General features: G+C 35.8%; 1 protein-coding gene across 1 annotated transcript in view; it reads left to right on the top strand.

The window, feature by feature from the left end:
* LOC118438573 (zinc finger protein 184-like) overlaps positions 1–18,157 on the top strand; it is a 35,478-nt gene extending 17,321 nt beyond the window's left edge. The window contains exons 6-10 of the mRNA XM_035859064.1: positions 14,099–14,395; positions 14,925–15,072; positions 16,016–16,389; positions 16,563–16,662; positions 16,912–18,157. Coding sequence (XP_035714957.1) covers positions 14,099–14,112 — 14 coding nt within the window. The 3' untranslated portion in view covers positions 14,113–14,395; positions 14,925–15,072; positions 16,016–16,389; positions 16,563–16,662; positions 16,912–18,157. The remainder of the gene's footprint in view (positions 1–14,098; positions 14,396–14,924; positions 15,073–16,015; positions 16,390–16,562; positions 16,663–16,911) is intronic.
* The last annotated feature ends 364 nt before the right edge of the window (positions 18,158–18,521 follow it).

Below are 18,521 nucleotides of genomic sequence, written 5' to 3'. Positions count from 1 at the left end.
TGGGCATGGCCCAAGGACATTTCTGCCTGGTTTCACCTCTTGTTTACAATTCGCTTGTAACGGTTTATTACACGATGCGGTTTTGTACACTAATATTACGGTTTCGTTGGCACACATTATAACATTAATCCACGGAGATATTCCTACCTATCTACTAGTAACTTTTCGACTGCAACATATGCCCTGCAATTGAAATAATTATAAGTCAGTAACCTGGAAGTTGGTTCTGTATTAAATTAAGGGGCTTGATTATTAAAAACAGTTTTGCATCAGGGAGTAGAGTTGCCGGTGAGATGAGACGATCTCATTTATAAATGAGATGAGATGAGATAAGACGAGATGAGATGGTCGCTAAATGAGATGAGACGTATCTTTGATGAGATGAGATGACGGTAAAATGAGATGAGACGTGTTAATTATGAAATGAGATGAGTTTTTGTTTGATGAGATCTATCAGTTCTTATGTGTCTCATCTCGTCTCATCTCATCTCATCTCAAGTTAAATGAGATGAGACGAGATGAGATTAAATTTTGCGTATCTCATTTAGCTTTGGTCTCATCTCCAGTGGCCGCGGAAGCCGTGGGGACATGTGGGGACTTTAACATTGTAGGATAGGCGAGGGCGGGGCTACTATAACATGGGAAGATATGGGGGAAATAAAAAAACCGTGGGGACATTGTCCCCATGTCCCCACGCTTCCGCGGCCACTGCTCATCTCTCGAGGTAGTGAGATGAGATGAGATGGGGTCTATCTCACCTCATCCTGTCTCACCGGCAACTCTATCAGGGAGCTTTTAATTAAAAAACTCAATGACGAATTAACTGACGAATTGATGCAAAATTTAAATAGAAGTGATCGTATCCGCATCCGATCAATATAATAATACTAAAATGGTAAAAGTAAAAATAATAATCTTACAAAATAATAATCTTACAAAATAATTTTAGGGTTAGTCAAGGATTCAAGGCCTTATCTAGCATAAATAAAAACAGAATATGCTAGAAGGGTTCAGGATCAGCAAATATATTTCTGGGGATTTGCGGTTCTAAAATATTCACTACATTTTAAATCAATTACGTCTTCTATCATAGTTGAATCTGAACTAAGCACTGACTTAAACTGATTATGTATGTCTGTTTCACCTGGCGTTTATCTCTGTCGGCGGGAATGTTTAAATTTGGAAGCATCGTGTGTCTAACGCGAAATTTAAACATCAATACGAATCGGAAAACCAAATCAACCAAATCAGTCAGATATGATAGCCAAAAATTCACAATAAGCTGAAAATCTAGTTTGCTTTTGTGGCAAGAAAAACTCATCAAAATTTTCTCGTTGAATGCGCTCTACCACAATTAACCACGGAATGTACATAAATATAGAACGAGGAAACGCTAATTTCAAAAGAATTTGATATTCCTGCAGTGGTGAGGTAACCGACTCTAGTGATAGCTTAGAAGACCCTAATAAAAAATTCTAAAGTATAGCTGTAAATTTTAATCTAACGAAAAATATCATACTTGATTTGACTAACACATGATGAAAGTTAATAGGTTTCAGAACCATCGATTATCGCCAAGACATTAATTTACTTATTGTTCTTAAAGATTTGATACCTAAACCATGATTCTAAATTAATTATCACCTATTCAGCTTAATTTGTCATCGGCGATAACTCATCGCGATCGCCATAAAATCTGAATGTGATCAGATTGCAGTGTAGTCACCAACCCATCCCCCTACATCTCGATCTGATCTTGATCTGCTCCGATCTTTGCATAAGATAATGACCGGATTTTGATTTGATCCAATCTCATCAGAATCAACGGCCCCGTGTCCTACACGGGGCTGAAGCCTAGTTAATATTTCGTTGCCTTGTTCCTAAGTAGATTTAACCTGGGCGAATTCTATATTCATATATGTGGTCGTTGTCTAAATTCTCTCAGACTGTGGATTAAAGTAGAGAAGTAAAATTCGTATTGAAACTATTGCAGAAAAATGCTTAGTAGAAAAATAATATACCCCTATTCTACTTGCAATACGAATTTTCGTTGTTGGTATACTAATAACGATGTTTGAACAAACGAGAAAAAAAAAATTGTTGTGTGACACGCGGAGAAAATTAAGCTGTGTCTGAAATTTCGCATTTCATTATGCGTTTGTGTATATCAAAACAACGAAAATTCGCGAGCGCCGAAGGGGCGAGCGGCTTGGAGAATTTTTGAGAATGTCCCCCCGGTCAAAATCATCTTCCGCCGCGCCTGGTGCCAGTTTATAAATATTTTTATATAAGTTATTGAAATAACGTGTAAATAGTACGAATGGTTTGAAGCCGTTCATTAATTTATATGTGTACAATGAGTAAAGGAAACGAATGTAGGCAGGTTGTAGCAATGGAGAAGAATGAATTGATCCAATAAAACCAATCAGTACAGCTGTGCGGAGCCTGACCCAGGGTTTGGTTTGCAAAATCTGAAACTTCATATTACTAGTTTTTATTATCATCGGAACCACCATACCGAAGTTCAGCTCGATTGGAAAATTTTGAAAAATCGGTATGGGTGACCCCTAGCGCCCGTGGGTGCGATTTGTGAAAATTTCACGGGAATTTTGACTCAGGCCTAGGTCATGTATTTCGGTTCCCAAAAAAAAAATTTCTGCACAATTTCCGTTTCGTCCGAATTTTTTTTGTCGGACCTTTTTTTAGGGACAGATTCTAAAAACCTTGCCCTAGGTCCCCGGATCCATCCCTATCCCTAGGTTGCTTGTCTAGGGTTAACTTGTCAGTTTCCCGGTTTTCTGAGCAACTTTTCCCGGCAAACGCGTTTGCACGTTCGCGGCATAAATCGAACGCACCCTAGCGCCCTTCCATCTGGAAAATTTTCCAATTCAACTTCGCATTCGTTAATTAGAAGCTATTGGCAACTTCCATTCCAAATTTGAGCTCGATTACACGATTCTTAAAAATCGGTATGGGTAATCCACAAGGTCCCATAGAATGAAAATTTTTAGAATTCTACTTCATCTATTAACATCCTCTGTACCAAATTTCAGCTTGGTTAGATGATTTTGAAAAATCGGTTTGGGTGACCTGTGTTTAATTTTGATGTATCATTTTAGAAGGAAATTTCACCCAGAATTCAATGGCGTCAACATTTTTAGCCTATGACCTTCCGGTGACCTTGTGGGCCGAGTCAAAGCTATATGTTTACAAAGCATTGCAATTTACTACATTCTAACAACGGAAAGACGTTACATATTGACGTAATAAATCCACCAAACTTAATATTTGGTTTGCCCTAATCATCCTTCTACATATAAAGTAAACCAAGTTACTTAAGTTGTACCTTAATAACAGTACAAAATTGCAATTCCGGTTAGGTACTGTATCCATTAAAGTTAATTGACATTATCTATAATCATATAAGTTACCGAGCACATAATTTATAATAAAACCCAATTATAATTTTCTGCTGGTTTCTAAACTTGGGGGCACGCTATCGTTTGAAACTGTACTGAAATTGATCGGATAATTGCGACACTTATTGTCTTCCTATGTTTTACATAACCGAGGAAAAGGGCTCTGTGCTTGAAGGCACGTAGACATAAATTCATTTGTGGTGCTTGTGCAGTAATTTCATTTGAGACGTTTTAGTCGAACGCGTGCGACTTGATATTCTGTGCTCTACAAGAGTTCTCTGCAGAGCTTAGAATTAACAGGCTCGATTAAGAAAACATTCTTAATTAACATTCCATATTTACAATCATACTTTGCTTACCCTGGTTGAAATATCTTAGTTTTTTCTGCACAAATTTTCTGTCGAACTGTGTGGAATTTTGTGCCACAAATTGGCCCAATTTGGTGCACAGATTTTTTTGCAGGAATGGCAAGCAACAAAACATTGTACAGGAAGGTTTGTGCAGAATTATTTATGCAGAAAATTTTATGGATTAAATTTTATGCCACAAATTGGCCCAATTTGGTGCAGAAATATTTACGCATAAATTATTTGTCAAAAAGTACTTTACATTTTTATTCACCAGTAGTACATTAATATAAATGAAATATAATAAGCATACATACGAACTAATTAACGTCCTTTCTTGGCCTCTTCGCGCATGAAAGCGGATAGTGATTTATTTACCTCGCGTTGAATATACTTTTTGCGTTTCATATATTGTTTAGCTTCTGCCACAGAATAGTCCGCAGGTGGGTCATGAGCCACACCCTCTTCTTGTAACACATAATCTGCAAAAAATAGGTGTTTATTTATTTTTGTATATAATTATAAAAATTGCGTTTTATATATTTTTATCTAATATGTTAAACATAGATATTTATTAATAATACTCACTGATAATGGCGTTACGGCGAACGGCATCCACAGGAGGACGTGAATGGACATTCTTGTTAGCGTTGCACTTTTTCCCAAACAAACATTGACCTGAAACTTCTTCAAGAGTGAAGAGACGGCGAAACAAATTTCTCGCCAGAATCGTCGGCTCCATCGACAACAATTTAATGCTCGCCAGTTCTTCCGGGTTCATATATACACCGGACCCAGGATAAATCTCCACCTGAGGACAATATTAAATACTGGCTATTAAATTATACCTTTTATATGTCGTCACATAACCAAAAAATAATAGAATACTGTGTTATACATTGGCAGCTGATCTTTCAAGCAAGTTCCTATTTTCCAAACGAAGTTCTTTACATCTTGCTTTCTTGGCTTTATACTTTTCCTTGAGAGCCCTGTACTTAGCTATAATAAGTCAAATAACAAATTAAAGGTGCAAGCCGGACAAAAAGATAATGTGTAAACAATACCTTCATAGTCAACTAACAAACTCCCTTCTTCAATGTTCGACTCCAATAATATCCCGGCGTCGCTACTGGATGGCTGGTGTGATCCAAGAACATTTTCAACTTCATCTTGGGAAGAATGGTCCACATAACTCAGAACGAAATTAATATTCTGAAGTCGATCAGCAGTAGCAGCTTGTCCATTCTTTTTCTTTGCCCGACCTAAATATATGCATATTACAGTACATTAGTTACCACATACGATTAAATATGACACAGAATATCATACAATTACCCGCACCCTTGATCTTTTGACCTTCGTTTGCCAAATTTTCCTCCTTTAAAGCTAGTTCAGCCAGTTTATCTGCTTCTAGGCTAAGACTGCAAGCATCACCTAAATTAAATATTTTAATTAATTTAACTAATTAAAATAGAAGAATATTGGTAATTGCTTAAAATCTACTTACCGAATTGGAGGATTTTAGCAGAATACGATTTTTTGCCAAACATTACATCAGCCACCTTTCCAACGAGCTGGGAAGAATTTGCACGAAGAGATCCATCCACAAGATTATCTGACGGCAGAACAGAGTATGTTCTGGGCTCTTTAACCCATTCCACCAAAAGAGAGCTCATCGTAACGACCTTTAAAAAATAAAGAAGTAAAATTAATAATTATTATTATGCAAGACATCAATTTCTAATTAAATAATACCTGATAGAAATTCAGTCAGCCACACATCCAACCTAGCGCAGTCTCAATCAAACTCGCCGCGCACCATTCACCTCTGAGACTGAAAGTGGAAATCCACATTTACTAAAATGTCGAGCAAGAAGAATTATAAAAATTACTTCAGGTCATCACCTGCCGACGGGGGGTTTAAATTTCCTAGACGAACCTCTCACAGAATTAGATCCGAGGTAAGTGATAATTTATCACCTTTGTGAAATTAGTTTGAATGCTTATAAAATTGCATATTAAAAATTGTAGGAGGATTTGAGCAATAAATTATTCTCGTCTACTAATAATTCTGTAATAAACACCCTGTCTTCTATCAACGGGCTAATATCCACTGATGACCAGAATAGAAGTTCCCCGAGCCGTAATAATGCAAGTACAGATGAGGATTCCAGTGATGAAAGTGACCTTGGCGATAAAGTAAAATTTGGTTTATAATTCAAAACTTTTACAATGTTTTGTAATTATGAATAACAATTCTTATTTATAGGGTTTCAAAATACCTACTAATTCTGCACTGTTTGAAGAAGCAAAAGTGACTTCGATGGAAAGTAACCTCCTGATAATGGGATTTGTGATTCGCCATAAACTTTCTAATTCAGCTGCGACGGACCTGCTCAGTCTCATCAATTTTCATGTGCCAAAACGAAGTCAAGTACCAATATCAATGTTCCTGTTAGAAAAGTCACTGGGCTTAAGTTTTAAGACTGCCAAGAAACATTACGTTTGTGAAGATTGTAGTTGTCGATTAGTTGAAACGTCAAATTCTTTCGAGTGTGAAAAGTGCTGTAGGGAATATACTTCTACGTATTTGTTAAAATTGGAGCGATATTTTTTTACATTTGACATTCGATCGTCATTACATTCGCTACTACAAGAAACCCTGGTGAAGTTGTCGCTCCAAAAGTCTCTCGAAAAAAGAAGCCAAAGCAATCAGTCAGGAATCACCGATATCATGGACGGATCTGCATACAGAAATTTGCAATTGTCGGGAAGTGATATAACTTGTTGCATGAATACGGACGGTGTCACAATCTTTAATTCGTCTCGTTTTAGCATCTGGCCTTTGCTGATCTCTATAAATGAGTTAGAATATAAAATTCGCAGAAAATATACACTACTTGTTGGCCTTTGGTTTGGTGAAAGCAAGCCAAATTTTAACATTTTCCTGGAAGCATTCGTGAGTCAGTGCAGGGAGTTATCTAAGGATGGAGTTAAATGCGATGTTAACGATGTGCATTATAACAGCAAGGTATTTTTTCCCATGTTTGCGGCAGATTCTGTCGCTCGGTGCCAAATTCAAGGAATCAACCAATTTAATGGGGAATATAGTTGTCCGTGGTGTTTGGCTAAAGGAGAGACGATGTGGTTAAATGAAATATGTCACAAGTGGGTGTTTAACCCCAGAGATCAATCAGCACCAAGAACACATGTCCAATTTATTTCACATCTGAAGGATGTGCAGAAAGTTCTCCAGACCGGTAAAAATTCGTCATCAGTTTTTGGAGTAAAGTCCGCATCGTTACTTATTCTCCTTCCAAAGTTTGACATTATAGACGGGTTCGTATTCGACTATATGCATACCTGTTTATTAGGTATTGTACGAACTTTTACATGTGCTTGGTTGGACTCGAAGTATCATGATAAGCCATTCTATATTGGAAAAAAATCATCTGAAATTGACTCTAGAATTAAGAATTGCAAACTACCATTTGAATGTCAGCGGACTGTAAGAGAATTAAAAGACGTAAAATATTGGAAGGCACACGAATGGAAGACATGGATGATCATTGCAGTGCCACTTCTGAAGGGAATTTTGAGCGATTGTTTTGTGAAACATTTTTCAAAGTTTGCAAGAGCGATATATATTTTATCAAAACGTACAATTTCTACAGAAGAGTTAGAGATTTCTGCAAAATTAGTTGAAGAGTTCTGTAATCTAATACCAGATTTATATGGTTTATCTTTCTGCACTTTTAATATTCATCTAGCTTCTCATGTGGTTGATTGTGTGAGGAAGTGGGGTCCTTTGTGGGCTTATTCGTTATTCCAATTTGAAAATTATAACGGGGTTCTTGGAAAAAACTATATGGGAACGACATTTGTGGGGCTTCAAATTGTTAAAAAGATACAAACTGCTGAAAAGTTACTGTCTCTTGGTCAGACATCTGTTGAAAATACAGTTGTCAAAGATTTTTTCGTATCAATGATAAATCGACAAAAATTTTATTCTAGTTCGTTGAAGGTTGGATCGTACACATTGTTGGGGTCAAAAAAGCCTTATGAATTTAGTAATAGAGAAAAGCAACAACTAACTAGAATAGGTATTACTTGTAATAGTGGGATTTGCTACTGCATGTGTGTATTATATAGAAAAATATATTACTCCTGTAATCGCGACATACGTCGAAGGGTGAATTCATTTGTACAAATTAATTCGAAAATTTACATTGTTCAGAGATTTATTACCGCTCAAGACTATACTACCGTCGTTGTGCTTGTAAAAAAAGTCACCACAATTGAGCACCCAATATTACCTTTTAGTTATAAAGTTATAGATATATCTGATACAACTAAATTTTTTAATATAAATGATGTTGACGACTTAAAGTTTATTGTTATTTATGACATGAATGAAAAACTTGATGTTGTGATTCCCCTTGCTAATACAGTTGAATGTGAATAAAATCTCAATTATTTTATTTAAATCATTTAAATTGGTACTTGCGATCACGAAATATTCAGAAGAGATGTAATTACGAATTGCGAATATTAATTACTTGCAAAGTCTTAATCAAGCATTCGTGCACATATTTGCATACCAAAATATAGAGCTAAAAATAACTCCACAAAATTCTCGTCAAACTTGTCGACACAAATCCGCACAAAAATATCAGCACAAAATGTACGACATAAGTCCTCGACATAATTATGCACATTGTTTTATGCAGAGAGATGTAGACACGTTTTAACATCCCGTTCTGCATAATTATGCTTGAATATTTGTGCAGAAAATATTGTTTGCATTGAATTGAGCGATTCTTGCAGAATTCGGCAGAGTCATTTCAACCAGGGTATGAATTCTATTCTGCATTCCTAGCACACATATTTCCGACGTAAGCAAATGAATCCCTATTCATTTCGTTATACACGCAAATATAAATTCCCTTGAAATATCATTCAAATTATGTTGACGAAATTAAAGATTTGGCAATATTCAGACACATTTAATTCAATAAAATGAGAGGAAAATTTCTATTCTTCAATCTATTACCGATATCATTTACAGTTTTCAGCGAGCTAATTGCACCGGTTCTTACCCGATTTGTGAGCAATGATCCCAAATTCCATACAGTTCGAATCCAGCACTATCTCCAAATATTTGACAATTGCACAAACATAGTGATTCTTGACAACAAACAAAACCACAACTTTGACCGCACTACGATTATACTACGGAACCAAACAGCACAAAAGGTCGAAGTAATCGAAGCCATGTTTTCAGTTCAAAGAAGAAGAAATCCCTCACGACATTGCTGGGCGTTATTTGATTTTTTATCTGGACTTGAAATACTTAAGGATTATTTTCGAGCAAGCCATATAGTTCGGGCATCATTGGGGCAACAATTTTTGGTGTTAGGAACAACTTCGAAAGATGCGTTTGACACGGAATTTCGAAATTTAGGTGCAAGATTGAGATATTTGTGGGGTTTGGAGATAATACTAATCGAAGCGATTGATCTAGTTGCATATTGGCCGGATCGAGCTATCCAACAACCAGCTGTGCATATTTTACGAATACAATATCACAACATTTACCATCATATCGGGTTATCGGTGTTTGGTCAAGCCTCTAAACCATGGTATCCGATAGAATGTTCTCCTCATACTGTGGAAGACTGCTTTGCCAAATTACAAATGGTAGGAACAGCTGTAACAATTTTAAACAAATATTTTGTCGACACAGCAACCCCCTATAGAAAACAGGATCGAGAAACTAGTTTAAAAAACTGGTACAACGAAGGATCCCAAGAACGAAAACTTTATGAAATTGTGAAGCTAGCAAATTTTAATCACTTCGTCCATTTCTGGACATTCCAGGATGCTTCGGAGACTGCCAAGCTAAATATTACGGCTTGTTATGATCCACCATTTCCTATCGAATTACCCACAGGGTGGGCCCGATTCTCATTTATTCTGGGAAAGGTACAAATCTACGACTTCGTATCTTGCTACAAAGTAAAATCTGATACATTTGTACTAAGCGCGTTGACGACACCGTTTGATGTGCCATCGTGGCTGTGCATTTTATTCTTGTTCTTAATTACCGTACTTGTTTTGATGGTTCTGCCACGATCAATTAGTTCCCAGGGAGCATTCGTTGCAATTGGTATAGTCTTTGAGAATTCAGTGTTAGGGGATTTGAAATTATTCCAGGATAGATTTCGCACAAAGTCGACAATATTCGGGGTGCAGGTACTAATCGGAGTGTGGGTTATAATGACTGGAACGGTGCTAACGAATTGCTACAAATCATCGTTTACAAAGGAAATGATTTTCCCTATGACGTATGTACCACCGTGGAACTCTTGGTTCGATACTGAAGGAATGGAAGCGTTAATGCCGCTGAATATTTTTGACGTAATGTTGTTGGATCCCATACTTCCACCCTATATCCACTTCATGATCCAGCTGCGCCTTAAAGTTAAATATTCTTTTAGAGCACCCAGGTAATTTTGTGTACTTGGAAAGTTTTTAGTCCGAGGTTACGATATCGGTCATATAATTAGTCGCTGGCAAGGGTAGGGTTGGTAGATCCGATAAAATCCGATCCGAAATTGATCCGATAAAATCCGATCCGAAATTGATCCGTTATCGATCCATAACTAATAACATGGATCCGACGGATCGGGTCGGACCGGATTCAGCGGATCCATGTTATTAGTTACATACGTCGGATAATTGCCGGATTATCCGGTTCGATCCGTCGAATACGGATTACCAATTCTAGACTTGATTGATTGATTGATGCTTTATTCAAATGTCTAAACAAGAGTCTCATGTTTCCTTTTCTAAGCCATCTAAACCTTAACACGTTGCAGATACAATAGATTTGTGGACCTTTTCGAGGACGCCATGGGTAAATCTCAAGACGGAAAAGGTACTGACGATGGTGAAAAAATACCAGCTTTTCGAAACCCAGTTGATCTGATAGCATATAACATGATCCGTGCCTCTCCCATCAAACCGATTCAGTACAATGAAACAGATCGATTATTGGCGAAACTTTCGACATGTGAGAAAATATCGTATCTAGACACTAAGGAAAACCTAGCTTTGTTGCTCCCATTCCTAAACGATAATGAAGCCAACATAAAGTACTTGAGTGGTTCTGAAACATTTTTAACAAAATATTGTGCCTGGTTGATTTACCCCGTTCGCGGAAGTTATGTCGAAAAGAGGCTAAAAATAATGTTTTCGTCTGGAATTCATGCCCATTGGGAGGCTTGGTTCCGTATAGCTAATCCTCCCAAGTTGTTTCGTCACTATGCAAATTGGACATATCCAAGGTTTAATGGGGTATCACAATTGACTTATAATTCCAAGGTTGTTACGGGATTTTATATCTGTGGAATTTGTTTGGTTGGTTGTTTACTTTGCCTTTTTTCTGAACTATTGAGTACATGGATAGCAAAAAGTTAAGATTTGTACAATAGATTAAATTTGTTAAGTGGTACATATTTAGTAAGCGTGTTATTGACTAACCCGTGTAAAACTGGAACCTATTTAATTATGAAATTCTAAAGACCCAGAGAAAGGGTTGGATTATCTTTAGTTGGAACTCCGATCACGTTATCCACATCAGGGAATATGTAGAGGCGTTCATCGGGTAACTTATGATTATTTGGTGCTTTCGGTTTAACGTCAAATATTTAGGATTAAAATACGAAGGACAGGTGGATTGTACTAAAATTATATAAATTCAAAATCTGAGGTTAATTCTAGACTTATTTTGCCACTTTTCCGCAAATTATACTATTTGGATGATAATGGTATCGTGTTATCGTGTATAAAAATCGTTGTTGGGAACCAGTTAGGCTTTTTTACAATTTATGGACCCTTATAAAATTAAGAAGTTTAATGTGCATACTTATTACTTGTGCCAACTTGTTGACGTTTGGGTGCAAATTTATTGTGCTTGAACCTCTATCCTACCTAAATATGTAGACATGGACATATTGCTGCTTGTGTGCAGTTTCCAAGAAATTGTGCCGTGGTCTTGTAAGAAACCATTCTCCAACGGGGTGTAGAGTTGGAGCATTAGATCTAATATATGTGTATATAAATATGCGCCTCGATTCCATGTATCTCTTCTCAATCAACCATAATCTCACTTATGTGGGATTTGAGGTTTTAGAAAGCTCATCTCACTGATATACCGTGGCATCCTTATTGTTTTTCTATTTTTCCCAGAACTCGAAAATATATATTTGTAAGCATTTGGGATTTGATAATTTTGTCTAATACTTAACTCGTAGTGTTAAGTTGCTCCACTTAATTCAAGTATAGTAGATATTCCACCCAGAAGCAAATTCTGAGAAAATGGACAGCTCTTATTGATTATTTAATCGAAGGGTGAAAACATTTACAGAGATATTTGTCCAAACATGCTTGCTTAATGATAATATGTCTGATATATACTGAAGTATTTTCTGAAGGCAGAAAGTTAAATTAGACTTTTCAAAAAAATAGCCTGGCTTGAAATATTTATTTAAACCATGAATATGTACTGAATCAGTATTTACTTATCATTGTTATGAACTGCTTGTTTAATTTGATTCAATAAGAAATCTCATAACGTGGACTCTGGAACCGCTTAAACATTTTCAGTTTCTTTTCATTGATAGCTAAGGACCTAAAGAAGCAATTACACCAGCGTATGACTATAGATTTGCTAACAAGACCTAACTATTCTCATCACTTTAATAACCTGAGAGATGTCTGACGTTCCATATAGTCACGTATGTACTGAGGTAGGACTGGGTAAATAAGTGCGAAGAAATCTATCGAATTGAAAAGTATTTTAATAAAGCTAATAAATGTCTCTTGCATAGCTTTTGAACGAATTTGTATTCGCCGAATAAAAATACTACTATTCGTAGGTAAAATACCACAATATTTCTGTCTTGTTTTCTCTAAGAAATCGCTCAAGGTAGAAATATGTATACATATTTTATTTAAATATTCAAATTTATCAGTACAATTTAATTATAAAATTTTAAAATATCACCTGCTCCTAACATATCCCAACTTCTTGAATGCCCTTTAAATAACGACCATAAGGAACCTATGTATTTATATGTAAAGTCTACATGCTACGTACATAGATACTGACTTATTTAATTTAAGTAAAGGACCAGAATCATGGAAATGAGTGCAAACAAAACCAAAAAATGTAGTCCAAAAGTCTAAACATCAATCTCTAGGCATTGAGATTTGTCATGGGTTGTAACTACATACGTATTTACATTATATATTCTACATGCCTTGTGCCATATTCGGCCCCTAATCTATCCTTATTAAGGTTAAGTTATAAATATATTTATGTACCGATCATATTTATTCCAGACTATTCCAGTCCACATCTCAATCTTGTTAGTATTAGACCAAGACAACGGGGAAGTCGCACAAAATCTTTGACCACCAGCGTTTATTTAATACGGGTCGAGTGGAATTCAGTATAGCGAGATATGTATTTGTTAGAGGAAAGTCTTTTCCAAGTTGTCAGCCCTCATTGATTAAATTCTATATTGGTTCATATACAAATTACATATGGTATGTGTGTAGATAATATAATTGAAGCATTTCGTGGAACTGGTGGGACCAAATTACAATTCCTTGCCTGATGACTCCATTTTCTAAATTAGTCGCAAACCACGGCCCTACGTGGAAGGATCTTCTACGTCTTCTCCTTTGTTCGCCTTGTTAAGACTCCCACGTCAAGTTTAACTTTTAAATTAAATTTCTCCGGTATTTTAAATTTGTGTCAAATTTATTTCCTGGAGTTCATACTTAAAAGGTAATCATTAAAACCGTCATCCGTTAGAATACCCGTGCTGAAACTGATTTAGGTGCGGGTTTTCTGATACGGTAATAAATTAAATCTAGGATTTCTTAAAATTATGTATGTATAAATCTGCATGACTCGTGGTAGTCGCGGTAATACTTGAACCTTTTGATACATCCATTTGTCTCAATTGTAATAAATAAATATTTATTTATATACATATTTCTGAATGTGCAGGTAGCAGCAAATTTGGGAAAATAAGTTCTGAAATTTGCTAATTTTTTTAATTTAAAAAATGCACAATATTTTAGCATACACTAAACACCAAATATAAGTGTACAATATATAGAATACATTTTTCTTAGTGACGCAAATACCAGGCAACCAAAGAAATCTTTAATTTTTTAACTTTAACTGTTTTACGATTTGACAAATATTTTACCACAGGTAATAAATATTTAACTTGAAACGTCTTTTCCTTACAGGTGACAACGAATAAGTCAAGATTTTCGAAATGTTCTACCAACTTTTGACTATGTTTGTTACTTCCAACGCAATTCGTATCCCAACCAACGTCATTCCCAAGGAGCCAAACAACTTTCTCCTCTCCGCAAATGCAACTAATAATTGGCGACTAGACTGTCGCAACTTATCCCTCGTAGGCCCAGGTGGGTACCCAAGACAGGATTCAGATTTTCATGGTTACTCTAATTTTTCGCGATCATCCTGCGTCAACATTGCACCAGAGATGGGAAACTCGTTCAAGGGAATTGCCTTATTTGGTAGGTGTCTTATTAAATATTTTGTACTTCACAAAACCACTTCCATTTAGGGCCCTTTCCTAATCAAAAATCCCATTTGTCATGATTTCCTCAACTTTCTACAAGTTTGTTTCACTTCACTTGCAAAATTATTTGGTATCATATTTCGGTATATTTGCTCTTTTTCAAATCCAATTTTGTCCTCGAATGACTTTGAAGGAGTAATTATTTGTTTGAGGACATTATCCAATGTTTAGTTTGATATTTTAGGCCGTCTGATACTATTCCGAAAATTGAAAGACAATTTAAAGGCTTTCTATAATTTGTGAAACATTGTGACCAGGTTGTGAATATTTTCTACCAGAGATGCGTGTTTAGAGTTTGACAATAGCCTTTTCTCGAAATCTTCTAACCCTTGCATAACTCTTCAAAATCTTTGCATAATTTTGCACCGTTGCAGAATAAAATATACAAGATATATCTCCCGTTTAGAACACACGCCAGGAATAAAAATGAAGGTTCATTAAATAGGTGTGGTTTATTTTAACAGATTGGGAATCGGTCCGACTCCACAAAAATAAAGGCTGTGAAGGGACCGGTCTTGAGGTTACTAAGGGTCGACCATTTGAATCTAACGAAATTTTCTTCTCGGTTTCTGGACCAGATTATGGAAAGGTTGGACCACTAGCGGTGTCAGAGTAAGGAGAAATTTGTATCCTTTCTTAATTAATCTATTAGACAAGGGGGACATTTATAATTGGTGGATACTTATCAATGATAAGTTATCATTATCTAAAGGTTAATTGATTCCAAAATACTATTGTTTAATTTGTCCCATCCAAATACGTAATATTAGTTGCCATACATATGTACACGTTTTTATTTCCTAACATGAGGAAATCTCGACTAAAAATTCTCAACGTGTGGTCCCCTAAATATTATACTATTTCAACTGGCGTAATATAATTTTTTTTTTGTCTAAGATTGCCGTTAGCTATTTCTTAATGCATTAATTGTTATCCTCACCTACACTCAGAGAAATTGGGTGATGATTATCACCAGGTTTAGACGTATATGACTCTACCGGATTGGTGATAAACTTCTTCACCAGTGGTGAGGAATTTGTCACTGATTTTAGTACATTTATCACCATTGGCGATAAATTCATCACCGGTGGTGATGAAGTTTATCACCAATCCGGTAGAGTCATATACGTCTAAACCTGGTGATAATCATCACCCAATTTCTCTGAGTGTACATATATAGATAGACGTATTAATTAGTATTTGAAAATGGTAAAAAAACAAGGAAATTCTCAACACAATTACTACTTTTTCGAAAAAAGTACCCAGCCTGGTTGGGATAATTTGCATTTTCGTAGGGCTGTTTAATTAGCACCCGGACTAAAAATACTCAGAGTTATTTCAATGTTCGAAAGCAATTAGAAAATATTTACTTTCAATTATGCGACTTTGATTTGTAACAAATTATTAGAGTTCAAAATACTGGATGCAATCGGTTTCCAGCGTGTTATCATATACCCCACTAAAAACACAATTCACTAAATTTAGCTACATAATACCCAACACAACGTACCATTAATTTATAATAAAAAAAATCTCTCCTTAACAAACCTTTCAGCGACTTTGTCTCCACTTGCGAAGTGTAAGAAGAATGGATTCCTGTAAAAAGCTTCGACAACACTAATGGAACAACACTGGTCGATTGTACATGGAGAGAGCGCGAAATCCAAATAATTCCACCAGCTGTTGATTCCGGAATAGTTCCCATTTCTTTATCACCCGAACAGCCAGTTGTCTACGGACACGTACCATGGCCAACTGCATGGCGGTTGCTGCGCAGGTTTAACCAAGAACTGACTGATAATTGGTTAAGGGAGTATGATACTGTGGCTGGTGGTTCGTCGCAAAAAACGTTTAGCCGTACGTCATCAAGTTCAACTACAATTGAACCCGGTTGGAGACATGTGACGGAGCAGCTGATTGCAATTTGTAGTGAGTAATTTCATGCCAAACAAACTTATTTCATAAATTTGTGTAAAATTGCTTGAACAATTATTATATGTATCACATGCACTCCTCAGTTAGTGGGGAATCTTAATGAATTTTTAGCAAAAATATAAATTCCCATAGCTGATTTATACGTCTGAAAATTAATTATGTTGCAGAGAACGAGTCTGTCCGTTTGGGAGTTTGGATGCATTCATATCGAAGCCGCGCTTATGACAAAAAAATGCAATATTCGATCCAGACACGACACATAAAGAGGTACACACTTTGACCTTAACAACAATATTTACTAAAGTGGTGTTTATGTTTCATGTCATCGTCACGTCCTCCTTCAAATCCGATTTTTTGATTGGCTGAACGAAATTATCACTACGACAATTAAAAATTTTAACCAATCAAAAAATCGGATTTGGAGGAGGACGTGACGGTGACGTGAAGCATAAACGCACCTTAAGTTGAAGCTCTACTTCTATTGTGTAAATTAATAATACTATTGTAACATTCTAGCTCTTCACGAAGCACCCACCGGTCGGAAACCCAAACGCGGAACCGTTCATTAGGCGATTCTCACCCCTGGAACTACTCTACCGTAGGGAAGAACTATGGCCTACGCCCGCATATGGAGATCGAATTTCCGTACCGTGTACACCAACGACCACATTCACTTGTGAGTGTTCAGATGCACCGGTGGTGAAACCAAGTCCACGAACACGCTCAATTTACGGGTGAGCAGCAGTGTACGCTATTTGGCAAAAAGGCATGCCGAAAATAATGCCTTTTTGCCGTAAATGCCTTTTTCAATGCCGGATTGCCGTAAACCGTGCCTTTTTGCCGTAAACGTGCCGTAAATGCCGTAAATTAAAATCTATGGCCAAATTGTGAGACACTTCAACCATGTAACAATAAAAGTTAAATATTTTTCTAAATGTTTTTAATTTTAAATAAATTTATGCATATCATTTATGCATATGTATTGATAACCTGAGATAACTCTCAATACAAAGTAAACCACCAACTATTAGAGTTTGCATTACAAAGTTTAAGTTTTCTTATATATTTAAATACTATACGTTAAAAAACAAATAAATTTTAAGAAATTAAGAAATTTTTTATATAGTCAGCTTTTTTAAATCTATAACAAAAATGGATACATACATGCATGCATACGTATTTATATATACAAAGCAAATACATATGCCTAAGGAGTTACGCATTTAAAAATTACATTTGCAAATTAAATTGAAAGACTTACACATATATGAATCAGAATCCAACTTCAATTGTGAAAGTTCTCTATCATATTTAACTCTTCTAGTGATTTTTAATGTTTTAACGAGTTTTCATATGTAGTATCAGTAAACAATAACCGATTTTACTCTTTGTTCATCAATTAAACTATTTATTCACCAGAATATCAATTACACTAGTTTGCATGAGAGTATTTTATCATTTTGCCCCATTTTTTGAAAAAGGCATTTACGGCATTTACGGCAAAAAGGCATACTTTTTTGCGATGCCTATTAGGCATTTACGGCACGTTTACGGCAGGCATGCCTTTTTGCCCTAGAGTACACTGGTGAGCAGGCATAACTACTTGGTTAGTGGGTGGTCACACGACCATTGTTAACTAAAATTTGAACGGTGGAGTATACACATTTTTGCTTGCTTAGTATATTGAACTTAATATACTCACTTTGAATCATCTCTACATAGATATTGCTGAAATAATGAGAATGAAATGACAATGAAAATCTTAAGATAAGTATATTTTTGAATTTTTATTAAATTGAAAATGAATAAATAATATTACTTACTTAAAAAGAATAACGTGAAGTTTGAATTTTATTTTGCCAATGGCATCCATATCTCCACACCACTAACCTTACTTGAATCATAATAAAAATTAAGATGAAACCACTCTTTTGCGAGACCGACATGTTGATAATTAACAAATAGTGTGTATTTTTATTATAATGGTTGAGGAAAATTAAACGACTTTCAAGTACTTAGATATTTATGAGAAATCGAATATTTGAATATTGATCTATTAAAATTAGCCATTTGTTACCCGGATACTTTGATTCTGTGTTTATCCTTATTTTTCAAGCGTGTGCATT

This window comes from Folsomia candida, unplaced genomic scaffold (assembly GCF_002217175.1).
Source record: "Folsomia candida strain VU population unplaced genomic scaffold, ASM221717v1 Fcan01_Sc023, whole genome shotgun sequence".
Taxonomy (NCBI): Eukaryota; Metazoa; Arthropoda; class Collembola; order Entomobryomorpha; family Isotomidae; genus Folsomia; species Folsomia candida.
The sequence above is the reverse complement of the archived record's forward strand: the minus strand, read 5'-3'. Positions and strand labels throughout refer to the sequence as shown.